Source organism: Sorex araneus, chromosome 1 (genome assembly GCF_027595985.1).
Source record: "Sorex araneus isolate mSorAra2 chromosome 1, mSorAra2.pri, whole genome shotgun sequence".
NCBI lineage: Eukaryota > Metazoa > Chordata > Mammalia > Eulipotyphla > Soricidae > Sorex > Sorex araneus.
The window spans coordinates 437,824,844-437,839,877 of NC_073302.1; the positions used below are offsets into that span (position 1 = coordinate 437,824,844).

General features: G+C 51.9%; 1 protein-coding gene across 1 annotated transcript in view; it reads right to left on the reverse strand.

Annotated features, from left to right (window-relative positions):
• KDM7A (lysine demethylase 7A) overlaps positions 1-5,377 on the reverse strand; it is a 74,778-nt gene extending 69,401 nt beyond the window's left edge. Inside the window, exon 1 of the mRNA XM_055134044.1 lies at positions 5,098-5,377. Within this exon, the coding sequence (XP_054990019.1) occupies positions 5,098-5,291 (194 nt within the window). The 5' untranslated portion in view covers positions 5,292-5,377. The remainder of the gene's footprint in view (positions 1-5,097) is intronic.
• Between the last annotated feature and the right edge of the window lie 9,657 nt (positions 5,378-15,034).

Genomic DNA, 15,034 nt, shown 5'->3' on the forward strand with positions numbered 1-15,034 from the left:
AACAGCACAGCGGGTAGGGCATTTGCCTTGCACGCGGCCAACCCAGGTTTGATTCCCAGCACCCCATATGGTCCCCCAAGCATCGCCAGGAGTAATTCCTGAGTGCAGACCAGGCGTAACCCCTGAGCATCGCTGAGTGTGATCCAAAAAGCAAAAAAAAAAAAAAGAAGAAGAAGAAGAAGCTGACGAGCATCTACTCATGAATCCATCAGCCCTGGTCCATCTAGAGTGATGCCAGGGCCTGCCAGGGGTCTGTGTGGGGATTGCAGGAAGCAGAGCTTCAGAGAACAGTCTCGGGCATGTCCCCTAGTATGCATGTTCACAGATCTGCACAAAGTTTTTGTCTGGGCTGTTCATGGGAAGTTTTTTTTTTCTTGGGGGAGGGGGTGAGCAGAGGATAGGAAGAGGCACGGGTAGTTAATACCTCAGACTGGAGGGACATGGGGACCAAAAAAAAATAATAATAATGGCAGTGCCATTGTGAAAGCATAAACTGGAATGACCTTTCTGGAAGGCAAACTGGCCGCAGGCACAAGAAGCCTAAAAATATCTGCGCCCTGTGAGTAATCTACTTCAAGGAAACTTCTTACTGGGCACTTACACATGCCAGGGTCCCTTCTTAAGTGCTTTACATGTATATTAACACACTTGACTTATTCTAAGAGGAAAAACAGAGACTTGGCAGTTTGGTTAGAGGGTTGCCAGCCATCCGTCATTAGGAAGCACAAAAATAAAAGTAGTAAGCAAAGTTAAGTAGCTAGCGAGAGGGGCATGACTAAATGCTCCGGGCTTCTGTGAAAGTAAACACTACTGCAGCCGCTGCAAAGTCTTCCAAGAGCATTAACGATACCAAAGAAGTTAGGTAACATCAGGTGCAAAAGAATGTCAACTTGGCTCTTAAAAAGGCACGTGGCGGGGACAGAGCGATAGGACCGCGGGTAGGGCACTTGCCTCACACAAGGTCAACCTGGGCTCAATTCCAGGTACCCCTTATGGCTCCCTGAACACCACCTAGAGTAATTCCTGAGTGCAGAGCCAGGAGTAACCCCTGAGTGTCACCAGGTATTGCCCAAATAACAAAATAAAAATTAACTCATCAAAAAAATTTTAAGTATTAATAATAAAATACTGTGTGCTTTTTTCTTAAAGGTAGATGGTGGGCTCAGAGCGAGAATACAGTAGACAGGGCTTTTACCGTGCACGTGGCTGACCCCGTTTCAATCCCCAGGTCCCCATATGGTCCTCTGAGCCCACCAGGTGTGATTCCTGAGCACAGAGCCAGGAGTTAAGTCCTGAGCACTGCCAAAACCAAAACAAACAAAAATGTACATGGGGACAGAGAGCGAGCACAGGGGTCAAAGAGCTTGGGCACCCATTCAGTCCAGGAGTGACCCTGACAGAGCCAAGAGTAAGCCCTGAGCCATCGGGTGTGGTCCAAAAACCAAAAATACAGAAACACACTTCATAAACATTAAGCGTGGGTATACCTTACTTCCAACTTTTTCTATTATTTTTCTCCATCAAAACGTACTTGATTAAACTGAACTGATGAACAGTTGTTTCTAGTCTAACGACGAGACAGAAGGCGCTCTGCTGTCATTTAATTAGGACAACAGCCAGTTCCGCCTGGGGTAAGGGGAGTACCAGGAGAGCCGAGTGAGCCTGGGATTTGGGTGGGCCCATCTCAGCAAAGATCAGTCTGACTGTGGCGGATCATCTCTGGGTTGCAGGGGAGCTTCCTCAGAAGCAGCTCACAGCCCGAGGGGCCGATTATACAAGGCACCCCGGGCAAGTGTTCCTTCCCCTCTCCTACAAAACCGCCTCAGGCTGGCTCGGGCTGGGAATCCCGAACACCAAGGCTGCTTCCAAGTTCAACAGCTTCCAACCTCAAGCCGGAGGAAGCTGCTTCCATCAGCTACTTCCAGGCTGAAAAGGACCAGGGCGGGTCCCTGGCAGGATAGGGCTGGGTCGAAACTTTTCGTACTTCCTTATAAAGGGCCCTGGAGCCCACCAGGAGTGATCCTTGAGTGCAGAGCCAGGACTAAGCCTGAACAACACCAGGTGTGGCCCCCAAAAGAGTTCTGCTTACGGGCCAGGAAGAGAACTCAATGGGCCGGAGTGCGTGCTTTTCGAGCAGAGAGCGCAGGTTCAATCCCCGGCATCACTTGGACCCTCAGCACCACCAGGAATGACCCCAGAGGATGGAGTTGGGACCAGTCCTCGAGTACCACTAGATGTGGCCCCGCCAAAAAACAAGATTAAATTTTTGAAGAAATGACATTTTCAGGAACCACCCAAAGGGAATTCTCAGCCAGTTCCTCTACAGATGGCCCAGGCGTCAAAAGCAAAGAAAAGCTAAATACTGGGATCTAAGACACCCCTGAAAACCTTAGGGACAGTCCCCACATACACAAGTGGCATTTATCTGGTTTGGGACCCATCCAGCTGTGTGAGGGCATACTCCTATCTCTCTGCTCAAGCACCGTTACAGGCAGTGCTGAGGAAACCATGTACGGTGGTGACAGGGTTGAACCCAGGTTGGCTGCATGCGGGCAAGTGCTTATCTCCCGGGCCCAAGTGCCACTTATTTATATAATTAATAGATATGCCATGTATCCATTAATACATGAGTAACAATTTGCTATATTCAAAGATCACTTCTTTCATGGCACAATAAACACTAGAGCAAGTAATAATCAAAGGGAAAATGTATAGACATCCAAAGAACTGGCACATCACAACTTAAATCTACAAGGGGGCACTTATATAGCTCACTGGTTGAATAGCCTCTACCACATCTGTACGTGAACACAGGGTCAGCCAGCAGCCACCCCCCACCCCCAAAAAAGCAGTCAATTTCCTAATAAAGTAAGCCATCATCACTAATTTTTCTAACTTATGAGATCCTAAATATCCTTTTTTTTTTTTTGAGGGGGGGTTGTTGGACCACATCTGGTGATGCTCGGGAGGGCACTCCTGGCTTGCACTTAGGAATTGCTCCTGGCCTTGCTCAGGGAACCATATGGAATGCTGGGAATTGAACCCAGCTTGGCTGGGTACAGGGCAAACACCCAACCCGCTATACTCTTATCTCTGGCCCCAAAACATGAGTTCAAAAAACATATTTCAGTCACTGCCACAGCTATGAAGTTACCCAAATTTCTTGACAAAGTGGAGTGACTTTGTCCTCCTTTACCTAAGTTGACACTTAAATCTACAACAACTTACATAGAGTTTTTCCTGGTGAAAGCATCACGTTCCACACACTAAGGGGGGGGGGGGGAATTCCCGGCATTCAACTTAGTAACCTATCAAATCTCCACCTTGCACAACAGGACACACTTTGGATGGAACTGAAATAGCCCTTTGAAACCAGTGTTTACGTAACCACCGAAGGTTCTGCCTGGATTCTATACTAACCTAGATTTCTGGGTCCCCTCTCATCTGACTACCTAGAGCGTCACGGGAACGAAGGAAGCCCTTGGAGCTACAACCGGCAAGATGTGGCGCTTCCAAACTCCAGCTTTCACATGAACTCCAAAGTACGGGGAGGCAAAAAACGGAAAACCACGGGCTGGAGGTAATAAACAAGAACTTGGGATCATTTGCTCTTTAATTACACGCGAGAAGACTGCAACAGTCTGACCGCTCCGACCCAACTGTTACACAAAATAGGGACGGGGCTATCCTCGACACGGGGCCGGCGGGGGTCCCGCCCCGCGCACCGTCCAGCCTGAAAACACGCTGTGAAACTGCACCCGACTGACTGTCCCCCAGCAGCGCTCGGCGCCCACCGGAGCACAGGAAGGGGGGAGTTGACACGGCTTTTCTCTCCCAGGGCCAGTAGAGGGAGACGAAGACATCTGGCCTGGTCGTGCGGCGTTTCCGTCAAATTGGGGAGGAGGGGGGGCGGCCGCGGAGGCTGTATTTAAATGCCCTGCTGTCAATCAAAGGACACTTCCCACAATCACAGTCCCCCGGATCCGCGCGTGCCCCCCGCGGGGGAGCGCGCTCCGGCCCGGATCCCCCACCCAGACGGGGGGCTCGGGAGCCCTCCCCCGCGCGAGGGGGCCCGCCGGCGCGGCCGGCACCCCCAAATAAGGACTTCGGGCGTCCGAGCCCAACTAGTTTCTTTGTTTAAATGCCTGGCGAGTCCCTCCCACGCCCGCGTCCCCGGGCTGTGGCGCCGCCCTGGAGGAGCCTCGCACTTTGATTACAAAACACACGAGCCGGCCGGCAGCGCGGCGGCGGCGGCCCCGGCTCGCGCAAACGTCAAAAGCCCCGGGACGGCCGCTCGCCGCCGCCGGTCGCCCGGGCGCGGCGGGGCCGGACGCGGCGGCGGGGTGGTGGGGGGGTGAGGGGGACGCGCCGGGGGCATCCCACTCTTTGTAAAGTTTCGGCGGCCGCCGCCCACGCCCCTCCGCGGCACCCCCCGGCCCGGGGGGACCCAAACTTCCGACTGGCATCTTTGAAGTGCCCGCGACCGCCTCATCTGTTGCTCTGTTTACGCCGGCGCGGCCGCCGCCCCCCGCGCGAGGAAGTTTGATAAAGAGCCGCGAAGGGGGCGCGACGGAACCCCGCGGTGGGGGAGGGGAGCAGGGCCATTTCGGCAGATCCGGGACGGGCCGGGGGGCGCGGGGCACAGCGCGGCGGCGGCGGCGCGGCCCGAGCCCCGGGGGCGCCCCCCGGCCCCGCGCCCCCCGCGGTCCCCCGGGGCAGGGCAGGGCGGGCGGGGCGGCGGCCGGGCGGACGCGACCCGGGGCGGCGGGCCCGGGCGGCGCAGCACCCGCCGCGTCCCCGCGCCCCGGGGTCCCCCTGCCAACTTCGCCGGCGGTCCCCTTTGTTCCCGTGGGTCGCGGCGACTCTTCCCCGCCGCGGCCGGGCCGTCCCACTCGCCCGGCCGGCCGGCCCCCCGCGGCCGGCGAGCCCCGGGCCCCCGCGCGCCCCGCCGGCCGGCCCGGGGGTGCTCGGGCGCGGGGAGCGGCGGCGCGCGGGGCGGCGCGGCGCGCGGGGGCCGGCGGGGGGCGCGGGCGGCCGGTGCGGCGGCGGCGGTTGGCCGGTGGCCGGCGCCGGCGGGGCTGCGGCGGGTTTATTTACCTGCCGTGGAACCAGTCCTTGCAGCGATCGCACTCGATCATGAAGCGGTTCACGTCGTACGGCTGCCGGCACACGCAGTACACGGGCGGGGGCGGCGGGGGCGCCGAGGCCCGGCCCGGCGCCGCCACGGCCACGGCGGCCGCGGCGGCCCCAGCTGCTGCTCCCGCGGCCACCGCCGCCGCCGCTCCGGCCATCTTTAAAACACACACACGCTCGCTCGCTGGCTCCGCTCGCCGCCTGCCAGCGCCGCCTCCTGCAGCAGCCGGAGCAGCAGCGGCGGCCGCGGCGGCGGCGCGGCGGCGGCGGCGGCGGCGGCGCCGGCCCTCAGTGCGCGCGCGCGAGGCGGCGGGCGGGGGCGCGCGCCCGGCTCCTTCCGGCGCTCGGCGGCTCGCGCACGGCGGGCGGGCGGGCGCGCGCGGCGGCGGCGGCGGCGGCGGCCGGGCCGAGGCTTTCTGAGGACACGGAGCGGCGGCGCGCGCGGGCCGAGCCCGCCGGGTTATTTCTGGGTGCGGGCCGAGGCCGGCCAGTGCCCGCGCCCAGGGGAGCGCCGCTCGCCGCCGGCCGGGCTCGCCGGGCAGGGCAGCTGCGCAACTTCGGCCGCCTGCCGGGCCCCGAGCCGAGGGGCAGCAGCAGGCGCGCCTGGCCCTGTCCAGCTTCGGGATGGGGCTGGAGGGGAGGGAGACTGGGGGGGTGTGGGGGGCTTCAAACTTCGGAGCCGGCTCCCTCTGCCCGAATTGCCCCGCCGGCCGCCTGGGAAAGTCGCTGGAGCCGCTCTGGGGTGCGGGAGCTGAGCAGGTTCCCCGGAGCGGCGCACGAAGGGCCGAGCCGAGGGGGACCGAGCCGGACACGGGGCTGCGGTAGGACCCCAAACCACACACACACACACACACACACACACACACACACACACACACACACACACACACACACACACCAGAGGAAGCCGCGCAGTTGTCAGCAACGACCGTGAAGTCGTTCCCGTCCCAACTTTGGAAGATGAGAGGGAAAGGTGACGCCGAGAGGGGACAGGGGGATGCTACACCTGCCAGGTGATACGAGCCTCCGAATAGGTCGTTAATACAACCATCGTTCGACGGATGAGCTGGGCGAGCCGGTTTTTTTGTGTGTGTGGGGGGGGGGAGGTCTTTTTTCTTGGTTGGGTTTTTGTTGATGATGTTTTTATTTGTTGGGGTGCCGCACCTGGCGGTGCTCAGATTCACTCCTGCGGTACTTGTGGGCGACCCGACGTGGTACCCGGGATGGAACCCACTCCTCGTCAGCCACGTGCAGGGCGAGCCTCCTGCCCGCTGCAGTATCGCGCTCTGGGACCCCGGACTGAATTTTTAAGATAATTTTTAAGATAATTTCAACTGAAGACCACAATCAGCTGATGTATAGTGACTAAAGGAAGACTTAAGCTTTGGGGTCCTAACTCCAGGAATTAGACTAACTGTTCAATCCGATTGTCTGGCTGAATTTGGTGGGCATTTCTCTCGAGGGGGAAAGGTCCCCACTAGCCCCCACGTAATTGTAAAGTTGCTGTGTGTCCTGACTTCCACTGATACAGTGAGGGGCCCTCCGCGCTTAGCCTAGTCTCCGAGGGACCAACTGGAGCCAGATTTTTCGGTTTCTTGGTTCAGCATCTAGCCCCCTGGACCACACCACAGCTTGGCATGTTCTTGGCAGGACAAGAAACACCTGGAAAACAGGATGGCCCACAAAATGAACAAGTTGCAAACACGTCTGCCGTGGGCCTATATTTAAGAGCCTTGTGGAAGGTCGGTCCAATGGAGATGTCAGGGCATCGGCCTTAACCACGCCACTGGTTTTCTAAGAAGCACGTGAGGTCGTGCGTTTTCTTCAAAGTTAGATGGCTAGGGGGTGTGTGGCAGGATGACGGCAGCCTGTCGGGGAGGGGAGGCCGCAGAAGGCAGGTTGGAGTCAGGGTGAGAAGCACGTCCTCATCGAAGTGGTGTGGGTGGAGTTTTCTCCAGAACCCTAGAGGGCCCTGCAGGGGGCCCGAGGGGAGATTGCTTACAACCCACAGGACTCATCCAATCTGTGAAAGGAGATTTAGGAAAGGGAGAGCTGATTTTTCGCTCTTGAGAACCAGAATTACAGACAGGGGAAGAAGGAGAATGAACCTTTTGGTGGGGGACAGGAAGTGCATCTATTTTTTATGTTTTAAAATAGAACTAGGTGTGTCCATGCCTACATAGGTTACCCACTGGAGCAGCGGTGGCACCGAGCCATGAGTAACATCTAACCTAGATCTTGACTTCTTCATTTAATTTGCTCTTCATTTTGTTTTCTTGGCAATTGGCTGCTGGCAAGACTGGCATAGGGAAGTACAGGATGACCCCAGAACTTCTAATTGTGCCAGAAAACAGGGAGTGCTTACAGAACAGTGGGCCGTGTCAAAGGGACACAGCCTGGCAGGGAAGGTAGGTCAGTGGGAGAGAGGATGTGTTGCATGTCTGATGAGGCCCTGCATTCAGTCCTTGACACTTTAAACAACAAAAAGCTACATTGAATCTTGACAGGGATGTAGCTTAGCTCAGTAGAAAAGCACCCGGGCACGCGCGCGTGCGCGCGCGCGCGCACAAAAACACACACACACACACACACACACGCTAACTTGTGTTCTAGTGGCCAAATCTGGAACCAAATTAAACTTCCAGATAAATATAAAATAGGCTTGCTCTCTCCCCCGTGTTCTCCCTTGAACATGCATCTCTCTTTCTGCTTGCTTTTTCCACTCTGGAAAAGCCTGGATACTCTCTTGAACACATATTCCTCTTTCTCTCCCCTCTTATTTTTTCTAAGGAACTCTATAAAAAATTATCTGCATCACGAAAAAACATAAGAAATAATGAATTCTAACCCCACTGAATTTCATGGGGGAAAACCATGTACAGATACATAAATTGCAAGTTTCAAAAGGATTAGAATACATTGTTTCAAAATATCTCCCAGGGGCAAGAGCAATAGTACAGCAGCTAGGGAGCTAGCCTTGCACACAGCTGGGTTGGATCCCCAGTTTTCCATATGGTCCTCCCAGCGGGAGTGATTCCTGAGTGCAAAACCAGGAGTAACCCAAGTATTGCTAGGTGTGCCTCCCCCCCCCAAAAAAAAAACCTACCAAAAAATAAATACAAAAGGAATTAGCATCTATCTTTACAAGTGGACTTCAGGGGCCAGAGACATAGTACAACTGGCAGGGCATTCGTCTTGCATGCAGCTGACCCTGAACCTCATATTGTCTCCCAAACCCCACCAGGAGTGACCCCTGAACACAGAACCAGGAGTAAGCCCTGAGTTCAGCTGAGTATGACCCCAAACAAACCAAAATCAAAAGTATTACAGGAAGTCTCTGGCAGGTGACCCCCCCTTAAGTGAGTAGGTGCCCTCACTTGAGATCCTGCACCCCGGTGAGAATACTCACCTTCTCTGCTCCGCGCCCGAGTCTCTAATTAGGACACTCGGCTCCTGTAAAGGTCTGGACTGAAATCAACAAAAGAAGCCTGGGCATGAGTCACACTCACGGGAGTCTAAGGCTCTGGGCCCTGTCCCCAGCACCGGGGGCATGAAAAAGTAAGAAAAAGGAGATGACAAATCTGGTAGGAAAAGGTGAAAGAAATTGAAAGCAGAAAGATTTGACCTTGAGAAGCAAGGGATGAAGGTCTGAGTAATGCCCACATTTTAGTAACAAGCTCCATGCATAGTAATTAAAAGCATGTGCTAGATTCCACAACCTACCAGCCCTGTGACAACTTGCAGATTCTTGGGTTTGCACTTTCTCATTTTCACGGGGACGAAAATAATAATCTACCTTAGAGAGCTGAGTGCATCAACTGAGATAACAAAATGCTGGCCACCACTCCGGGTACATAATAACCCACACGGCTACTCGCTATAATTAGGAATCATTATTTTGTACTTGTTTATTAATAATAATAGGGGACCAAATGGCACCTAGAGTATTTGGAGAGAAAACCACAAGTGTACTATCCAAAAAAAAAAAAAAAACAAGAATGTCACAAAGAAATTAACTTTAAGACACCCCCACCCTGCACTGCTTCTGTGCCAGCATTGGCAAGAACAAAAGACATTCCCTCCACACCTCCTTCCTCCTAGATTATCTGCTTTAGCTCTTTATTTCTATATCAGCTCTAAACTGCTCTTTTGTTGGATGCTAACACTCTACTTGTCTATAAACCTTCTTTCTCCTGCAAAGAAGTGATTGTTTCTGGTTACAGCTCTGGTTCCTACTAAGACCAATACTTGCCCTTCCCCAAGACTGCAGTTCTCTCCCCTGGAGCCCCCTCCTTTCTCTTCCTTCTGAATACAGGTGAGGCCCCCCTCTGCCACCCTCCTCGAGCCCTATATCCCTGAGGAAGGGGATTTCCATACTGAACATTGAAACTGCCCTATTTATTACTTTGAGCCTTACCCCAGATTTCAGTCATTGCCTGTACTTTGGCTTCCAATAAGGTATATTTACTTTCTTTTCCCAAATATAACAACAGAAGAAGCCTATTTCTGAAAGGTTATACATAATTGGGGGTGGGGGGAATGAATATTTTTTTTAATTAATGATAGGAAAATTTAGCAGCAACTCCAGACATTTGCGGTGTGGGGGAGGGGTTGTTGGACCACACCCAGGGGTGCTCAGGTTCTCCCGGGTCTACACTGAGGGATCACTCCTGGCAGGCTCAGAGAACCATATGGGGTACCTAGGATCAACCCAGGTCCACTGTGTGCAAGGCAAATGCCCTACCCACTGTACTACCGCTCTGGGCCCAAGACATTTCTTGGAATCAAGATCTGTCGTATAGGGGCCGGAGTGATAGTACAGCAGGTAGGGCATCTGCCTTGCATGTGGCCGACCCGGGTTCAATCCCCAGCATCCCATATGGTCCCCCAAGCACCACCAGGAGTAATTCCTGAGTGCAGAGCCAGGAGTAACCCCTAAGCAAGAAAAAAAAATCTGTCATATGCAAAGCAGTTAAAACATCCAGAAATAACTCTTCCTCAAGTGCACTTCATCCGTCGTCAATCATGGAATTCCTACTGATAGCGATTCCTTAAAGGTATGTGGGCAGGTCATGAGAGGGCGGGTGGGTAGGGTCCTCTCTCCTCAGAAGGCTCCTCACCAAGAATCACTCTGCTAGGTTTTCCAGGGATGACAGTTTCTGTGGCCTAACAGAAAAATGTTCTGGAAAATTCCATACTCAGGCTTCCATCGTCAACTAAGTGTGGACAAGGTTTTCTGCCAAAACCAAAAAGCAACCTGGAGTCTGTGTAATTTTGACTGAGCATCTCTTTTGGTTTCTTCATTTACTGGGGTTTTCTGTTTCCAGAGTAGCCACTAATGTTCCATGGCGCAAGCCAACAAGGAGAATGCTGCATTTCCCACTGGCCGGCTTTAGATGAGACTAATTTCCTCTTGGAAAGCACTTTATACTCCTTGAGCCTCGGAATAGCCTGGCCGTGGGATTATTATCCACGGTAGGCAAGGCACAGTCGGCTTCAGGTTGTGGTGAGAAGACAAACATTCTCGTCTGACAGCGCACCAGGGAGAAGATAGTGTCTGGGCCAGCGGGAAGAGACCTTGAAGAGGGGCGTTTGGTGGGGGCTGGGAGAAATGAGAGCCAAGTCCCAGCAAAGTCTCAGGCAGGACCCAACCCAAAGAATTCCCTAGCATAGTGGATATAATCTGCCTAACGTTCCTCTGTCCCGAGAACTGGGGGAAATTCTAAACTGACAGTCCCAGTTACAGATGCTAACACAAGACTGTCATATTGATGAATATATTTCATCAGAGCGCAAATCTAAGAATAAAACAGTGCGGAGAAAGTGATATAAATGAAGACAGAGCTGATCTCTGGATGACATTAGTGAAGAAAAGGGATCAGCGGTGGAAACTGACATTATCTGCCTCTCAAGGGACAGAAGAGAAAGTTCCCAGCATCACTTACCAAGTTTTCTCCTAAAACTGTTTAACCTGAATGTGATTAAACCTTTCGACTTAACCGGCAATTTGTAGGAAATTCAGGAGATAGAGCAGAATTGCCTGATACCACAGGGATTAAGATCTATCTAAAATGTGAATCATTCCACAAGACAACTGCCTTCATTACTTTTAAATCGTCATTTTAAAAAAATATATATATATACATATATATATATGTTAAGGAGAGAGGAGAAGCACTGATCTAGATTAAGAAAAAAGTCTTGTGTAAATAACCAAATACAATGCATGAGCCTTGATCCTGATTCCAAAATGCCAGTAGAAAAGACAGGGCGAGGGATAATAGGAATTTCAATATAATATGGGTATTAGATTAAACCAATGTTTATTTTCTTTGATGTGATACGCCTTGTAGACAAATACTCTTACCTTTAGGAGACATACACTGTTTGAAAATGTGAAACTTTCTTATGCCAAATCTTCCTTTGAGCCAGCTGGACATGAAAGAGGAAAGAAAGAGGTGAAGCTAATGAAATAAAATCAGTTTTGGAAACTAGGTAATAATGCATATCCATGTTCATTAAGTTAATCTTTTAATTGTTTTTTTACTTTTTAAATTTTTTCATAGAAAGTTTTAAGATACAGGGGCTGGAGTGATAGCACAGTGGGTAGGGTGTTTGCCTTGCATGCAACCGACCCGGGTTCGAATCCCAGCATCCCATATGGTCCCCTGAGCACCGCCAGGAGTAACCCCTGTGCATCACTGGGTGTGACCCAAAAATCGGGGGGGAAAAAAAAGAAAGTTTTAAGATATTTTGGGGCATGTGGAGGGTAGGGGAGAGGGATGCACACAGCAGTGTTTAGGGGGTCAAGCCCAGGCCCCCACATGCAAAGCACCTCCTCTGGCCCTTTCAGGCTCCCTGACTCCGAGAGCAGTTTTGAGAAGTGTTTTCCAGACCGAGTTATAGCACAGCAGGAGGGGCCCTTTCTTGCATATGGCTGACCCAGGTTCAGTCCCGCAGCCCCTCGGGGCCCTTTTCGGAGTGATCCCTGAGCACAGAGCCAAAAGTCAGCCCTGAGTATAGCCGGGCCAAAAAGAAAAGAACGAAAGGAAAACATTGTTTTTAGCAGGGCCAGATAAGTAGCAGAGCGGTTTGGAGTGTGTGCTCGGCATACAGGAGGCCTGGCTGCATCCGGGGAACCACGCGCTTCTCTGAACACAGCTGGGAGGAGCCCCTCAGCGTCACTGGATGGGACCCAAGACACCTACCCCCCCAAAAAAAAAGCTTCTAAAACTAGTATTTTTCCTGAGTTTGCCCCAAAAGTAAATGAATGGTATTTGCATAGTTGATGATTTCCTATTCAAATATCTCTATGATCTAGAGAGTAAATTTTTAATATTATCTTCTAGAGTTACAGATGTCTTCCAGAAAGCAAAGTGCATGGAACTAACACTTTGTTAGGCTTCTTCTTTCTGTCTCTCCTCCTTCCTCTCTTCATTCCTTCTTTTCTTCCTTTTTTTTTTTTTTGTTCCTGAACTCAGGAATTACCCCTGGCAGTGCTTAGGGGACCATATGGGATGCTGGGAATAGAACCTGGGTAGGCTGCGTGCAAGGCAAATGCCCTACCTGCTGTGCTATTGCTCCAGCCCTGACAAGTGCATACTCTTGAGTCACGTCCCTGGCCCTCATTCCATTAAGCTTTATATTCCAATTGGGTTATGAAGGAAGGGGTCCTACTAGACAGGAAAAGGGGGGGCACTTTCTTTGTTTTTGGACCACATCTGGCGATACTCAAGACTTACTCCTGGCTCTGCACTCAGGAATCACTCCTAGTGGTGCCCTGGGGACCGTTATAGGATTCCAGGAATTGAACCCTGGCAAATCCCCTATCTGCTGGACTGTCTCTCTGGCAAAGGAGGACACTATAAAATTCTCTCTCTCAGGGCCAGGGCGCTAATACCGCGGGTAGGGCATTTGCCTTGCATACAGCTGACCCAGGTCCTCTGGCAACCCCCGTGGTCCCATGAGCCCACCAGGAGTAATTCCTGAGCATCACTGAGTATGGCCCAAAAACAAACAAAAGTGTCCTCCCTTTTCCAGTTTAGTAGGACCTCCTCCTTCCTAACACACTTGGGATATAAAGTTTAATGGAAAGAGGCCCAGAAAGGTGACTCAAGAGTATGCACCTGTCTTGTATGCAGCGACCCTGAGTTTGGTCCCTGGCACTACAAAAAACAGAGGAGAGGAAAAGAGAGAAGAGAAGAGGGAGGGGAGGGGAAAAGAAATGTTAACAAAGTAATAGTTCCATGCATTTGACTTCTGGAAAACATGGAACTCTAGAAGATAATAAAAAAATAAAATTTAATATCTGGATTATAGAGATATTCAGAATAGGAAATCATCACTATATCACTGCATCACTATCATCCCATTGTTGGTCGATTTACTCGAGCGGGCATCAGTAATGTCACTATTACACTCAGCCCTGAGATTTCAGCAGCCTCTCCTTACTCGTCTTTCCTAACAATTGGAGGCTCTTTCAGGGTCGGGGAATGAGACCTATCGTTACTGGTTTTGGCATATTGAATGTCACGGGTAGCTTGCCAGGTTCTGCTGTGCAGGCAGGATACTCTCAGTAGCTTGCTGGGCTCTCCAAGAGGCATGTATATATCTTTTACTGTATTTGGGATATGAATACGCCATGGGGAGCTTGCAAGGCTCTCCCATGTGAGCAATAGACTTTTGCTAGCCTGTCAGGTTCTCCAAGAGGGACAACAAGGTTATTAGATGAGACCAAGCTTCCGGGAGCATGGTCTCTGGATATTGGCATTGGTGGGATTACACATTGCCAGCGGCAGTTTGTAGGTGTGGCTGCCAAGTTACTGGAAAATGGGGGTTCTGGGTGGAGAAGGCCCAGTCCCAACCCGAGCAGGCTTGGAGATCTCAGCCCCGGGTCCTGCACACCTGGGTTCCTCTGCCGGTCCCTTCATGCGTGAGGCTCGTTCAAACATGTGGAAAGTGGCCTTGAGCACTCTCAAGGAAATCATCAACTATGCAAATACCATTCATTTGACTTTGCAATAAACTCAGGAAAAAACCCTATTTTAATTTTTTTTCTTTTTGAGTCACACCCGGCCATGCACAGGGGTTACTCCTGACTTTGCACTCAGGAATTACTCCTGGCGGCACTCCGGGGACCATATGGAATGCTGGGAACTGAACCCGGGTCGGCTGAGTACAAGGCAAATGCCCTACCTGCTGTGCTATCGCTCCAGCCCAAGACACTATTTTAAAAACACTTTTTTTCTTTCAGGTTTTTGGGTCACACCCAGCGATGCTCAGAGGTTACTCCCAGCTTTGTTTACCCTGCTTTCATCTAGCTCTCTGGCCTTATTGTGGATATTTTTATATGCTTTATCAAAACTGGTGAGGACATTGCCTACAGTTTCCAGGTCTCAAATGCCAACCCAGTTACTAAAGAACAATGCACAGGGCAAGAGAGATGATGCAGTGTGGGGGGTGCTTGCCTTGCATCCAGCCAGATTCAGTCCTAGGCTCCACATACTGCACCCCGCCAGCAGTGATCTATGAGCACTGAGCTAAGAGCAAGCCTGGAGCATTACCAAGACTGGCCAAAAATAATAGTTGACCAGAACCCTGGATCACAGTGCCATTCTGACGGCTGTAGCACTTTGATGCCATCTGGAAGATATTCCTGGTGAATTGAGCAACATATTATTAATAATGATTAAGTGGGAGGGGCTGGAGCGATAGCACAGCGGGTAGGGCGTTTGCCTTGCACGCGGCCGACCCGGGTTCTAATCCCAGCATCCCATATGGTCCCCTGAGCACCGCCAGGGGTAATTCCTGAGTGAAGAGCCAGGAGTAACCCCTGTGCATCGCCGGGTGTGACCCAAAAACCAAAAAAAAAAAAATAATAATAATGATTAAGTGGGAAAAC